Source organism: Camelina sativa, chromosome 14 (assembly GCF_000633955.1).
Source record: "Camelina sativa cultivar DH55 chromosome 14, Cs, whole genome shotgun sequence".
Taxonomy (NCBI): domain Eukaryota; kingdom Viridiplantae; phylum Streptophyta; class Magnoliopsida; order Brassicales; family Brassicaceae; genus Camelina; species Camelina sativa.
In genome coordinates, this window is record NC_025698.1 from 26458195 (window position 1) to 26471945 (window position 13751).

At 35.9% G+C, this 13751-nt stretch overlaps 1 protein-coding gene and 1 pseudogene across 1 annotated transcript; both read right to left on the reverse strand.

Annotated features, from left to right (window-relative positions):
- Positions 1-5258, reverse strand: part of LOC104744005 — a 17641-nt pseudogene extending 12383 nt beyond the window's left edge.
- Positions 10557-11729, reverse strand: LOC104744006. Its single transcript, XM_010465035.1, has 2 exons — positions 11070-11729; positions 10557-11015 (listed from the first exon to the last, which is right to left on the reverse strand). Exons 1-2 carry the CDS (start codon positions 11727-11729, stop codon positions 10557-10559), a joined length of 1119 nt encoding a protein of 372 aa, XP_010463337.1.

Below are 13751 nucleotides of genomic sequence, written 5' to 3' on the forward strand. Positions count from 1 at the left end.
ATGAGCACAATTCAGACTACAATTGCGATAATTCACACAAATTAAGAACTACCGTTGAGTAATAATCCTCAGATGTAGCAAATGACGGCCGGAGTTCCACAGGTAACTCATCAATTGATGGAATAGGTTGACCTGAATCCCCAGTGCCGCGAGGAACTTCACCATGTGATCCTGATAAACTTTGTTGGTTACGTTTATGCACATGAGGATCCAAAGCGCCCATAATTCCAAGAACCTGTAGATATAACCATGTTTCTCACAAAAAAGAACTACTAGAATAGTCTAGAATAAAAATTATTTCTCTAGAAACTACCTTGAGCACTTCTCGTCTGGTAGACCACACTAAGTCACCCTTCAGCAGTTTCAAAAGTAAGCCAAGCAACAATGGGTATTCCTTGTATGGAGTCACAACACACCTACGTTAACAATGAAATGAGAGGTATAAATAACATGCAGGGAGGATTGTAAACTTCTAAACTCCCTTCAATTTGTACTAGTTATGTGCACAATGGTTAGCACATGACAACCATATCCCAAGCTACTAAATGCAGCATGCAAGTTGATCACCTCACTATCTACGAATGTCTACAACCTCATAAACATGAACTATATATATGATTAGATATCTAGGCAGCATATTGTTCGAGGTACTCGTAAATCAATCCTATTGCATGACAAAGAGAGAATAACAACTCATGACAAGTTCCAACACAGAAAGGTAATATTCTTTCTCTGGGAATACTAAGCCATCTCAGGAAAGACGAATCTCAGGAAAGACGAACAATAAACCATCACAAAGATCTACCGCGGATGGAAGAACTGGCTTGGGATAATAATTTTATAATTTCTAGATTTCTCACTCCTAGTAATCCAAATGATAAAACATATGACCAATTCTGACATATGATATACATTAACATTAACATGATGACAAAGAAAAAAGAAGATATATACATTAACACAGAGCAATAGCTTAAGGATAGCTCAGGTTGCTACCTAGCTAACCAGAAAATATAGAAGCACCGATTATGTCAAAAATTCACTAAATCCAGTATTTCAATCTAGTCAAACCAGGCTTTTGCCAATCAAGATAGTACACAATTTTCTTAATTTACAAGAAAATTAGTATGTTCAAAATAACCTAGTACCATTATCAAATAAAACAAAAAAGGAAGTTTTAAGTCCTAAAAGAAGGTAAATATCTCATACCCTGTACTTTGAACAACTTGACCAAGGGTAGAAACAGCCACCTCACGTTTTGCTACAGCAGCTCCATCCATTAAAGCTTCAACAATCAAAGGCATCAGCTCCGGAATATATTGTCTCATTGCTAGCCACCCTGAGCAAGCAACGCAAAAAAAAAAAAAAAAAAAAAACCAAGAGGGGAATGTCTTAGCCAAACACAATAAATAACAGGACTAGAAAGAATATAAAGTACCAACATTCTGTCAACTTAGAGAAAAAAAAAAAAAAAACAATATTAGATACCGACTACTGACTAGGCCACTGAATTTTGAAATACTCTTAGCCAACACAGATATGAATAGTCAAAATAATGACTGCAACTTTATCGCGCAGCCAAAACACAGTTATGTTTGGATCGGCACTTAATGTAGAAACTAAACCTTACCAAAATTATATATCAACTTACCACTCTTGCAAGATCCCCAACAGTTACGAGAACTCCAGTGACAATATTATTGTTAGCATTCACTCCAGTTCCTTCACTAAGTCTTGCAACAAGTGCCTAGAAAACAAGAGTTACAACCCCCGTGAACAACAATAATAATAAATAATCATACTATTTAAGAAGTGAAGAGAAAATAAACCTTTTGGACAGGAGCTACATATGGAAGTATAAGTCGTTCACAATTTCGAACTAAACACCCAAGGAGTTTCGCACTCTCTTCTCTGCACTTGTTATCTGCACTGCTGACATTACAATTGAAGTCAATGCAACAGATACTTATTAATCGGAAACGAATCTTATTATATGAACTAAAGAAAGTTGTTGTTACCTCAGCTCAAGGTAGGTTAACAGCTGTATAAGATGGCGACGAAGTGCTGGAAGTACGTATGCTGGATTTTTTTCAGATAACCTCCCAGCAACTGAGATGGCATATTCTCGGACATCAAGGTCCTGTTGAACAAAGATATTGTAATATATGAGTTGAAATGGCTAATGCAGTAGCCAGGTGGAGTGAAGCATAAGCCAAGTATTCTATCAGGTTGACAGGGGTGTCACAAGGATGCATTTCGTGCATCCACCAACAAAAGGCATTCATTCCATCCACAAATCATCCAATTAAAATATCTCAACTGCACTTTTGCAGTATAACTTAAGTAACACTGTTTTCTGGCACAATAGAAGCCAATTAGTAGACCAAAAATCTAGCTACATCTTCGTAACCAAAATTTCTGTAATAGGTACTAATCTCATGAACCCACGAAATCGAATTACAAAAGGCAATATAATTACAAGTCATCCGTCATTCACCCAAGAGAGACAGATTAAAAGATCCGAAAGAGAATAGAATTGCAATATGCCATATGAGGTGCTACTTTATTCAAACAAATAACATGTACATACCTCATCATTTAAGGAAGCAAAAATGGCAGTCAAACTATCAGCCTGTGCTAAATAATCATCAAAACATTGGTTGCCATATAAAGCAACGAAGATAGACTTGCGAACAGTTACATCAGCATCCGCAACAGCTGTCCTGAGAAGCTTTTCCACAATCTGCAGAACCCAAACATCATTTCTCAGGTAAGCAGAAAATTGGAACCGCTACAAGTATTGCAATTACAAATGTCATCACGAAGCAGACTTAACATACTGGAGTTCAGACTTGGAAAAGAATAAAAACAAAATCTGTTGTAATGAGAAAAGGCCAAATTAAAGACAAGCAATAAGAAAAAGTGTAATGGGTTTTCAGTATTCATATAACACCTCTTCCACAAGGCGCCTTCGTCTCCCCCCTGCTCGTTTTGACCTGCTTGAGCCAAATTGTGTGACACCAGATAATGAATTTGCAATTAGTCTGCAACAGCACAAAGCAGCATCTTTTCTTGTGGCTGCATCCTTATCATCCAAATAAACAAGAACTGACTCCCGAGCAAATTCAAGAAGATCATGCCCCTGCAGAAATCAGAGGTTTAGATACAATATATAAATCATATTCTTTCGAAAATGTTATCAGCAAAGAGCGGCGACCTTGAAATTGAAACGAGCAAGAGTCTGCAGGGCTAGTTGAACTTGCGCTGAACAACTAGGGTCAGCAGACTGTGGTGCCATGCCCACTGTACTACCTCGGACAACAGGAACAGGAGGCTTTGTTTGAGAATAAGGGGATCTTGAAAGAACCAACGAAATGCAATCTAGAAGCCGATCTTGTACCGTTGGCAGCAAAGAAGGAATGCTGATACCCAAGAATTGTCAGCATTAAAAGTATACACATTACTGCAGGTAATAACAAACTTCTTTTGCTCAACTTTACCTGATGGTTATCTGATCAAGAGCGTCAACAAGTGTAGAAGAGAGACTAGAGGAAAACATAACATCTAAAAGATCTCGAACATGAGTTTCCACTGTGGATCCCATTGCCTTCGCGATGTTACCAACACAAGCCACAGCTTCAAGCAAAGGTCTACCTTTACGTGGGGCAATCTACAGGGGAAAACATAGTCAACAAATCACTTGTCTAGTTCAATTTTCAAAACTTATTAGACCCAAGATGATACTTAATTCAAAAGTATTAAAGCGTACTTTAAAGGGACAAAAAAAAATTTGACTCACGGCATCCCGCAGATGAGACATAATTGTCGGCAAATAGTGGATAAGCTCACCATCCAAAGCACCAGCCATTTCCCCAAGGGCGATGAACCCACTGGCTCGTTCAGCCGGTCTTCTCAACACAGTAAGAATATGATTCATGCATATCTGCAAGAAAGTAATTCATGTCACGTTTCCAGATCAATTTTGGTATTTTGGTTTAGAGAATTTCTCAGTCACTTACCGTTAAATAGTTTGTAACAAAGCGGTCACGAAGAAAGTGAGCAATGCGAGGCAGTAACGAGGTGATGCTAAGGCGAACAAGACGATCACGATGTTCAAGGTATCTGAGGACAATTTCGGCAACTTCTCTATACCTAGACATCATGAACTCACCTGTATTCCTGCAAACCACCTCTAGCATTAAGCCATAAATTCTAACACCAAATATGGCATGAAATCAATCTACTTAACAGAAACCAACACAATTTTCGTCTTCAAGATCCTTTTGTTCAGATATACACTTAAAGTAGAGGAATATACATGAATTATCTATCTCTTTAACGATGGAAACTACAGTACAATGACAAACAAACAAAATGAGCATCATGGGGACAAACAAGTTCTTCTACGGAAAATCAAACTTAAGTGTCTGACTAATAGAATGGGATGCTTTCAAAATAGATAATGGCTTCTGCATTTACCTCAACAGCTCGCCAACGGCGAGTAAAGAACCATGAATACTATGAACCGGGGCATTTCTGCCCAACCCATCCTGTGTAGCTTCAAACATTCGATAGTACCTGTAAAAGCCAAATGGAGAGAGGATCAGTTAGCTCAGACATGGAAACTTCTATTGATAGTTTGAAGCATTGCATTGGCAATGATATATTTAAATCCAGTAGAAAGTCTGCAAGTCAGAGAACACAATTCAAATTGACAAAAGCTTCAAGTCCGTTACAAACCTTGAAAGCAAGATAGGGTTCGTTACATTTCCCATCTACTTGATATACATTGAGACTACACTGATCATGTTACATATGCTCAAAATGTATCACCATGGGAAGAATATATATTCAAACCTCATCCATTTTTGGGGGGACCGCAGCATAAAAAGCTAATATAAATTGCATTTACACAATAAAATATGCAAAGTAGTACTTAAACGAGGGTGGAACCACATAACAGGATTGAAAATGAAAGTATTGTAACAACACAAAGAAAAGCCTCGCATAAAAATATCATACCAAATATATTACCAACAGAAAACATTTAAAACACTCGACCATTTTAAAGGAAAAGAGAATACAAACCATTGCACTCGCCATCGAGTCTCCCTTTTCTCAATAACACGAAGGCAAGCACGCAACGCCTCAACAGCTCGTTCTCGCACTTGCAACTGGGGATCCCTTAGTGCAACCCAGATAGCATCCACAAATTCAGGGACATGAACATTAAATACAGTAGAAGCATTTTCTGCCATCTCCTGCAATGTTGCAAGAAAATAGCCATATATGTATTAAGCTGCTGGATTGGAAAGTTATCCTCACTATCATTTCAACCATCCATAATCCAATTGATTTGTTCAAAAAATTTCTTTCGGCGTAATTAAAAAAAAAATGACATGTGTTTCTGCAGCTTATCTTAAGATAGGACAGCTGAAAAATCAGGCTACCTTTAAAATTAAAACGGCGGCGAAACGACTATATTCCACCCTGTCTACGCAAAGCCAATCAAAAGCTGTTTTCATCTGTACAAAAAAGAGAGAAAGACTTGAGCAACTATGAGCGGAGCCAGTGATAGAAAGGGGAGGAATACGTAACTTCCGTCCCCCCTTTCAAAATTATAATTTAAATATTGTCTACTAGAACGATCTTATAGATTCCATTTGAAAACGTAAACGCCTTTTTACAGCAAATTGAACCTGAAACTCCACTTCATCAGAAGTCATTGCTCCACCTGCCCGAGCAAGATGGCCCAAAACTTTACTAGCAAGCACCAAGATGTCGGGATCACGCTTCAACTCGAACACTTATCGTTGTGTGTATCTAAATCTATCTTATTACATTTATTATCGGACCAGTGAAAAACTCTTCAAATTCACTCTTGCCAAGAACAGATATTAATATCCTTACTAAACTCAAATATTTTATAAGGATGATGTCTAATTTGTTTGACAAAAATATATGTAAGGATTTGTCGTTATAGCTAACTAGAAAGCTTGATTTTACATTCAAATTTAAAAAATTTATTTAGTTTATTCCGTTTCTTTATTTTAAAGAATTTAAACATTTATAATTTTCAATATTAGAAATATTTATACTTTGTAAGAATTTTAAATATGATAAATATTTAATTTCTAAAAAAGTTAAACTTTATAAAACGTTTAAAATATTAATAATATGTTTAGATTTTATGATTTTTTTTGCGACCGTGTATCACGAGTAAAAATATCACGGACGTGGTTATATGGTTGAACAGATTTGGGTAGATATTAATTTAAATTTAAAATATCATTAATTCTTTGCTACACGAATAAAAAATCACTTCAATATTTTGTTAACAATATCAATATTAGAGAAATTGACATATGTAATTAAGTTGATTAAATTAATATTATGTAAAACTAAATTGTTCTGCACTATCTTGTGAGTTAAATCATAATACAATTAGATATACGCATTAAACAAAACAAATAAAATTAACAAACAAAAGTTAAAAATGTTACCAAATAACTGACAAATTAATATCTAGTTGGTATTCTTGTTGAATTAAATTAACGATTTACCTTTTTTTTTTTTAACACCTTCTTTATTAACTTTAGTAAAAGATTACAAATGTTTCAATAATCATACAATTAAAGGCTCTGCAAACCATACAAACAAAGCTTAAGTATAACGAAATAATCGAAAAAGTGAAATTACACGTTGCTTTTCTTCTTAGGTAAGCCTTACACGCTAACAAATTTATCAATTTGCTATTTTCCTTTATCATCTTCGTCTTCGGTCTAAGTTGATCTTCTTGTTTGGCTATCATCTCATTCATGAAACTCCAATATGTTTTTTGAAAATCAAAAGGTCGCGATCCATTTACAAGCAAAACAAATCCATCAGTTACATCGCAAACCATAAAACCATTTCCATCTCCCGCACCAGGCGATGGGTTTGTTTTGCTTGTAATTAACGCCCATGATATATCCATAATCTCTTTTTTTCTTGTTAACGTTCTTCAACAACAGTAGATGAAAAATTCTGAGATTTTCTATAAAACATGTCTTCTTCCCTTTCACCAGTTTGATCCTTTGTAAATATGAAATTCCTGGATCCCATATCCGAGGCACCAATTGCAAGGAAGAGTTGCAACATGCCTCAATTGATTCACGGCTAAAATCTCAAGCCAAACTTCAAATAGAAACACAACATATTCAATCTGAAAATGGCGAGGCAAATCGACATCGTTGAAGGTGTAACCAACAACGGACATGAAAGATGCTTGAGCAAAATTGTTGGAGAACACTCCCCCACAGGCATCCAGATCAGGATTCAGAGTCCCCCTTTCTCATTTCTTCATCACAAAATCCGAGATCTGGATTTGGAAAGCAGAGTCATCTACTAGTCGGTGATGAATACAAATGATTTCAACCTTGAACCAAAGGATTCCGGGTGAAAAATTTATGAGTGGAGAGACGCTGACACTATTCCGAGACTCTCGCCGGATTATGGTCAGAAGGAGAATCTCACAAAAGAAGAAAAAGATAATGAAACAATTGAATACTAACATCTAAAGATCACCCACCCTGATCATTTACCGGTGGTAATACCTAAAGCTTTGTAGAAATTAGAGAGAAAAAAAACAATATCCGACGTCAGAGAAGTCGACGCCGACCAGAAACAGTGAGAACCAAGAAAAGTTTTGTTTGGTCGCTTTGAAAATCGTCCAGAGAAAGAAAACTGCTTCTCGTTTCACTAATTAACGATTTACCTATCACACCCACAGCCAACAATAATGAAAGATTTGTACTTTATTTAAACTAAACACACATCAAAATCTTGATGCAAAAGAATTGTCTAGTTCGGGTAAGTGTCTTTAGTCACTTAGCTACAACATCCTACCGGAATTCGATTCCACAAAATTGTGTTATCTTGTGTAGTGGGAATTGACTATGAATTGGATTTTATCGATTCAATGAAAAAAAAATTGCCTACTATATTTCTTTAATTTTATTTTCTCTCAACCTTTTTAAAAAACTCATTAACAGGTTCTGTTTTAACCTTCCATAAGCTTCTTACTGGTTTGATATCCCAAAGCACTACCGCTCCATATATACGGTTTCACTTCTTTTGTGCGAAAGAGTAAACTTAATTCTATCTGTCCTTAATCACTTCCATGTTGACAATAAAAACGTAAGAGCTAAACGGTTTGGATCTTTAATACAGAATATTAAACAGAAATTCAAACAACTATCTTTTTATTAGAAAATAAGTTTTTACAAGGTTTATTCTTAACTCTGTTTTCTAATCCTATTAAGCTCTTAGCCTCCTTTGAATCTTCAAGCTATTCTTTCTTAAAGCTTAAGATTCAATGCTAGGATCTCTCAATCTATGAAGTGCTGATCTTTCTCAAGACCCAGCCTCCCCTATTTATACTAATTGGTCTTAGCCACACAATAGGCTAATTCCCAATTCTAATTGAACTAGGAATTGTTAATTTTCTTTTCTTTAAACTTTAGGAAATTAACAAACTTTGTAAAACTTCCTTTTATCCTTATAACAAGAAAGTCTTTACTCTTCCAGAAACTTCCTCTTTGCTCCATGTGCCTTCTCTTGACTGCCTTAATAGATTTCCTCTTTGGTTTAATCCTGCTGATCCATATCTTGTACTACTTTTATTTTAGTATATCACTTATGTCAATAGATGCATCTTCAGACAAGAGTTAGATAGATTACATTTTGCTCCATGAACACAATGCTTATGACTTCATATTAACCGTTGATTCACCAAGAACTTTCGAGTTTCCGAAGGAAAACAATTTAAAAAAACCCACCAAGTTCACTTGTTTATACCATATCATTGCTGAATCCTATCTTTCCAAAAACAAGAAATTAAAAAAGTAAATAAAAAATTGGATGGTTAAAAGCCCATGCTTATTGGGTCTTACGTTAGGGCCGATCTAGATTAGGCTACCAAATCCACCACCTCTTCATATCAAGTTCTTTAAAAAGTTATTTTTATTATACATATTTCTTCTTTATTTATTTATTAATATATATACCACTGAGTAAATGACACATATCTCTTTATTCTGAGAAACGTTTCTCCAGTTTCTCAAACAAGCAACTTTCCTCTAGTTTTCTCTTCTCTCTCTTCTTTTTGTTATTTTTTAGACAAAAGCAATTGCATAAGCAACCCCCGATGGGGCTGCCCTTAGATACATCTTGCATTGGGAACATAGTTTTACAGAATAGAATATTGACATATTTTGTCTATAAGGATCTAATTTCTGTCCAAGTGTTGTTACAAAGCAATAATAGATGTTAAGAGATTAGATAAGACTTACCTTCTTTGGACATGCTTTATTTAGAGGGTCTAAATTGGTACAGGAGTCCTGAGAACTTTATTTAGAGCAGAACCGAAGGAAAGAAATTGAATATGACTGATTTGTGGCTTCAATTTCAATGTCAGCTTCTAATTTAACTCCCATAAATATTCGTAAGAAATGTTTGTTTCAACTCTCAAAAAATTTACATTTTTGTATGAATTGGAATCATTCTTAGGTGAAAAAGTTTTAGTATAAGCCTTTTAAAATTTATATAACTAGATCTGCATCTGAAACCGTCTACGACTAAAACAGAGGAATCTCTCCGATGACAAGAAAAAACAATACAAAAAGCGTTAGCCACTTAGCCAGATCACTTTGTTTGGCTTACCATACAATTTTTTGTGTTTTGTTTTTTTCTTTCTTCTGGTTTTGACTTACATGCCCTAATTGTGTTAGACGTTACTTTGAAGATTGAAGCAAATTAATGTTCTATCTTGTGTTTTCTTAAAACTCTTTTTGTTTTCTTCGTAATGTCATTGTTTGAAAGTTCTTTTAAGTTCTCTTTAATTTGACATTGTTTTTACAAAATTACTAGATTGATACCGGAAATACGAGCTGTTTTTAGTCGCTAATTTGTGCTAGTCTCTTGCTTTTTCAAGTTTAGTTTCAAACTCTTCTCGGAAAAGCGGAGAAAGAGTTTGAATCTAATCAATTCAGTGGGCGGTTTCTTGACAGCAAAGAACGTTATTGGTGGATATGAGTCGGGTTTTTACAGGATGATAATTGAAACAAATAAACAAATAATATTGTTCTGTTACATTAAAGGCACTGTTGGAGAAGCTCTTTTCTACTCCGCAGATTCAAACTTTGTTCTTCAGGGATTCACTGATGCAGATTGGGGATCATGCAAGGATACTAGGAGGTTAACTTCTGGCTACTGTATGTTTCTTGGCTCGTCCTTGAATTTTGATTTCCTGGAAATCTAAGAAGCAACAAGTGGCCTCTCATTCCTCGGCTGAGTCTGAGTACCTTGTTATGCAGTATGTTGTAAGAGAGATTTCCTGGTTGGTGAACTTGCTAAAGGAATTTCAGGTAATTCAGTATAAACATGTTGCTTTCTACGAGGACCCTTTGACACCACTTTCTGAGTGGTTAAATCAATTATATATACTGAATTAGAATCAAAGAACACTCCACATGGATAATCATCACACAACTTGGACACATATAAGAGATTCTTTTTCATATCAGGACATACGAGAACTTCATGTAAAGGAATTGTTCCCCTATAGCAGAGGAAATGGTGGTGGATCCAACGTGTGTGATGGGAAGATAGGCTCCATCGCCAACCATCACTGCATCAGTCCCTTCGTAAGCTTTTGCCTCCTGCAGACCAGACGTCGAGGAAGTTATGTGAGCCGTAGCAGCAGAGTCCGGATGCCATTCTCGACCACTGTCATCAGAAACTTGAAGAGAGGCAAACGCTGGAGTGGGAACTTCAGTATGATAGTTGTTATCAAAACGATTGTAGCATTTGATGGCCGTGTGACCAATACGGCCACAAATTTGACAGATTGGTCGCTGTCCTTGAGACGGAGAGACAGACTGGTGCTGGGAGAAGCCTCTGCCGCGAGTAGTGTAGCCTCCTCTACCTCTGTTTTGGCCAAATCGACCACCACGACCTCTCTGACTGGGTTGGAACTAAGGAGCACACAGATTTGTCTTGTCGGTCATGAACGCAAGATGAGGAGTGACCAAGGATGAATCATCATATGACTGGAGTTTGCTATCAAATCCTTGGACTTCTGACACAATATCGTTAAACGTAGGAGGTGAGACCTTGCTCAAGGAGCTATGAATGACAGTTGCTATAGGATCATATTCTCGGCCTAAACCATTCAAGAAGCCGAAAATCTTCATGGATTCGTCAACTGGTTTGCAGATGGAGCTAAGAGAGTCACAGATGGATTTGAATTCACGACAGTAGGTAGAAAGAGACTTTTCCTTCTTTGACAGAAGTTGAAGACTGCGTCGGAGAGAGAACTCTCTGGCATTATTGCTCTTGGTGAAGTTCTCTGCGAGAGCGAGCCAAATCTCACGAGCCGTGGTGAGGCTGTGAACATGACCTAACACTTCTTTAGAAAGAGTTCCAAACAGCCACGGCATGACAAGCTGATCGGTACAGAACCAAGATTCATACTGCGAGTTGGTGATTTCACTGGAGACACCGTCTTGGACAAATTGACGTGTCTTAGTTGGAGGAGAAACAGCTCCATTGACAAACCCTATGAGCTTGTGGCTCGATTGGAGAGACTCAAATTGAGTCTTCCACAACAAATAGTTGCTGTCGTTGAGTTTAAGAGTGACAGAACTCGAGACATGGACATTGTTTGGGAACGGGTATGAGGAAGCCATTAGAGTGTCTGTTAGAGCTTAGAATGGCTCTGATACCATGAAAGAACATAGAGGAAAAGGGTGAATTTGTCAAGCAAACTTGATTTTCGATTAATTATCTTTTGAGTGTTTACAGATTCTTATATACACTACTTGAGAACAATCTAGAATATACAACTGTCTAGGGGTGAGTCATCCTCTGTGCTTTGCAGAGATTGCAGAGGTGCATATTTGTTCTTATTTGAGCAGTTGTTCTTATCTGAGGACATCGTTATCACCTTCGTACTAACGGTCTTCTTGCTTGCAGGCGTGACTGCGACAGGGTGAGTCATTGTCTTCATTGTCTTCTTTTTTTGTGTTTGAACATGTGGGCTTGACTGGATTTGGGCCTTTGTTGAGGTTGTGTCGAGGCCCATTGTGATGTCTTCTACAGAAACATGATCTATCTTTAGTATAGATACAGAGTCAAAGTGTATTATACGGGTACATTGAACAATACAGAAGAAGATATTTTATAATTGGATTTGTAACAAACTTTTCTTTTACTAAACTTTGCAACAGTTTACTAAACTTTTCTTTTACTAAACTTTTCTTTTATTTTATAATTAAATGATCATAGAGTCAGTGCCGGTCCGGTGAAATCCGAGGCCCAATACGAAAAAAGAAAAAAGTTTAAGGTTTTTTTCTTTTTAAAAAATAATATTAGCTGATATTTGTTTTGCTAACTATATGGGACCTTCACAAATTTTTATTTATTAACTTTTTTGATTTTGAGACTTTTTTTGCTAATTATGGAGACTTTTTTTTGCTAATTTTGATAATTTTTTCTAATTTTAAAATCTATGTTATTAATTATGTAGTATTTTTCAAATTATGTAGCCTTTTAACTAATTTTTGGATTTTTTTGGAGCTTATTATTGGACATTTTAAAAAATGATGAGGCCTTTTTACTAGTTTTGGGGGGTTTTGAGGCCTTATTATTATTTTTTTTGAAAAAAAATTCCTGCAAAATGGGCTTCGAAATGTTGAGGCCCAATACGAATGTTTCATCAGAATGGGTGAAAGGCCGGACCTGCATAGAGTTTACTACTTTGTAGACCATGTAGAGAATCAATCTTAGGTTTGATGTTACGAAGAAAAAATATGCTCCTACATCTATACTCCTACAACTCTACTAGGACAGAGTACATCAACATCATCTAGAGAAGATCATCAAGTGAAGAATGTTCCTAACCTTGAACAAGATCGTCATACTCAAAATTTGATGCTCAGTGTTTTTTAGGAGATGAATAAAATCTACAGGTTGTGTTTGTATTCTGTCTTTGTAAACAATAAGTTATTAAAGTTGTAATTGTATTCTCTCTTTGTCAATTATAATTTTCATAAATTTAAAGTATTTATGTTGTTGGAGTGATCTTTATAGGTGAAATAGTCTTGTAGATCACGTAACCATAACCAGCTAATATATACAGTGATGCCGCACTTGCTAATGCTAGAGGCTCAGCGGCTCAGCGCAATCAGCAAGAGGCACAACTGAATGTATATTTTACTTTTACCTCCAAAAAAGGCCATAAGCGCTGAGGACTGTTGGGCCTTAATTACGTTAGTGTCAGTCTCTGAATAAGTTCAAGTGCACCACCACCCCTCCTAATTAGAAATATCATCTAATTGTAGGTCGAATTTTTAATAAAACTACAATATGATGAACAATTCACACAAAAATGAAATATCATTCACGGTATATTTTTCCCCGAAACACTCGGATCTACAATAGACGGTTTTCCATTTAAAGGGAATTTCTAGTATAACTCTAGGTTAGAGATTAATTTACCTCATGTGCAAAATTTACTAAAACACTCTCGTTTGGCCATTTAAATATTATTAGATTTTAACCTGCGGTGTACCGCAAGTGAATTTTTTAGAATTATTTTTTAAAAAATTTCAAATTATATTTATTTGTTAATTTGTTTATTTTATGTAGTGTTTAAATTTGTATAAATTTATTTTGATTGTTAATTTTAGGACTTAACCCGCGAGCAAAGT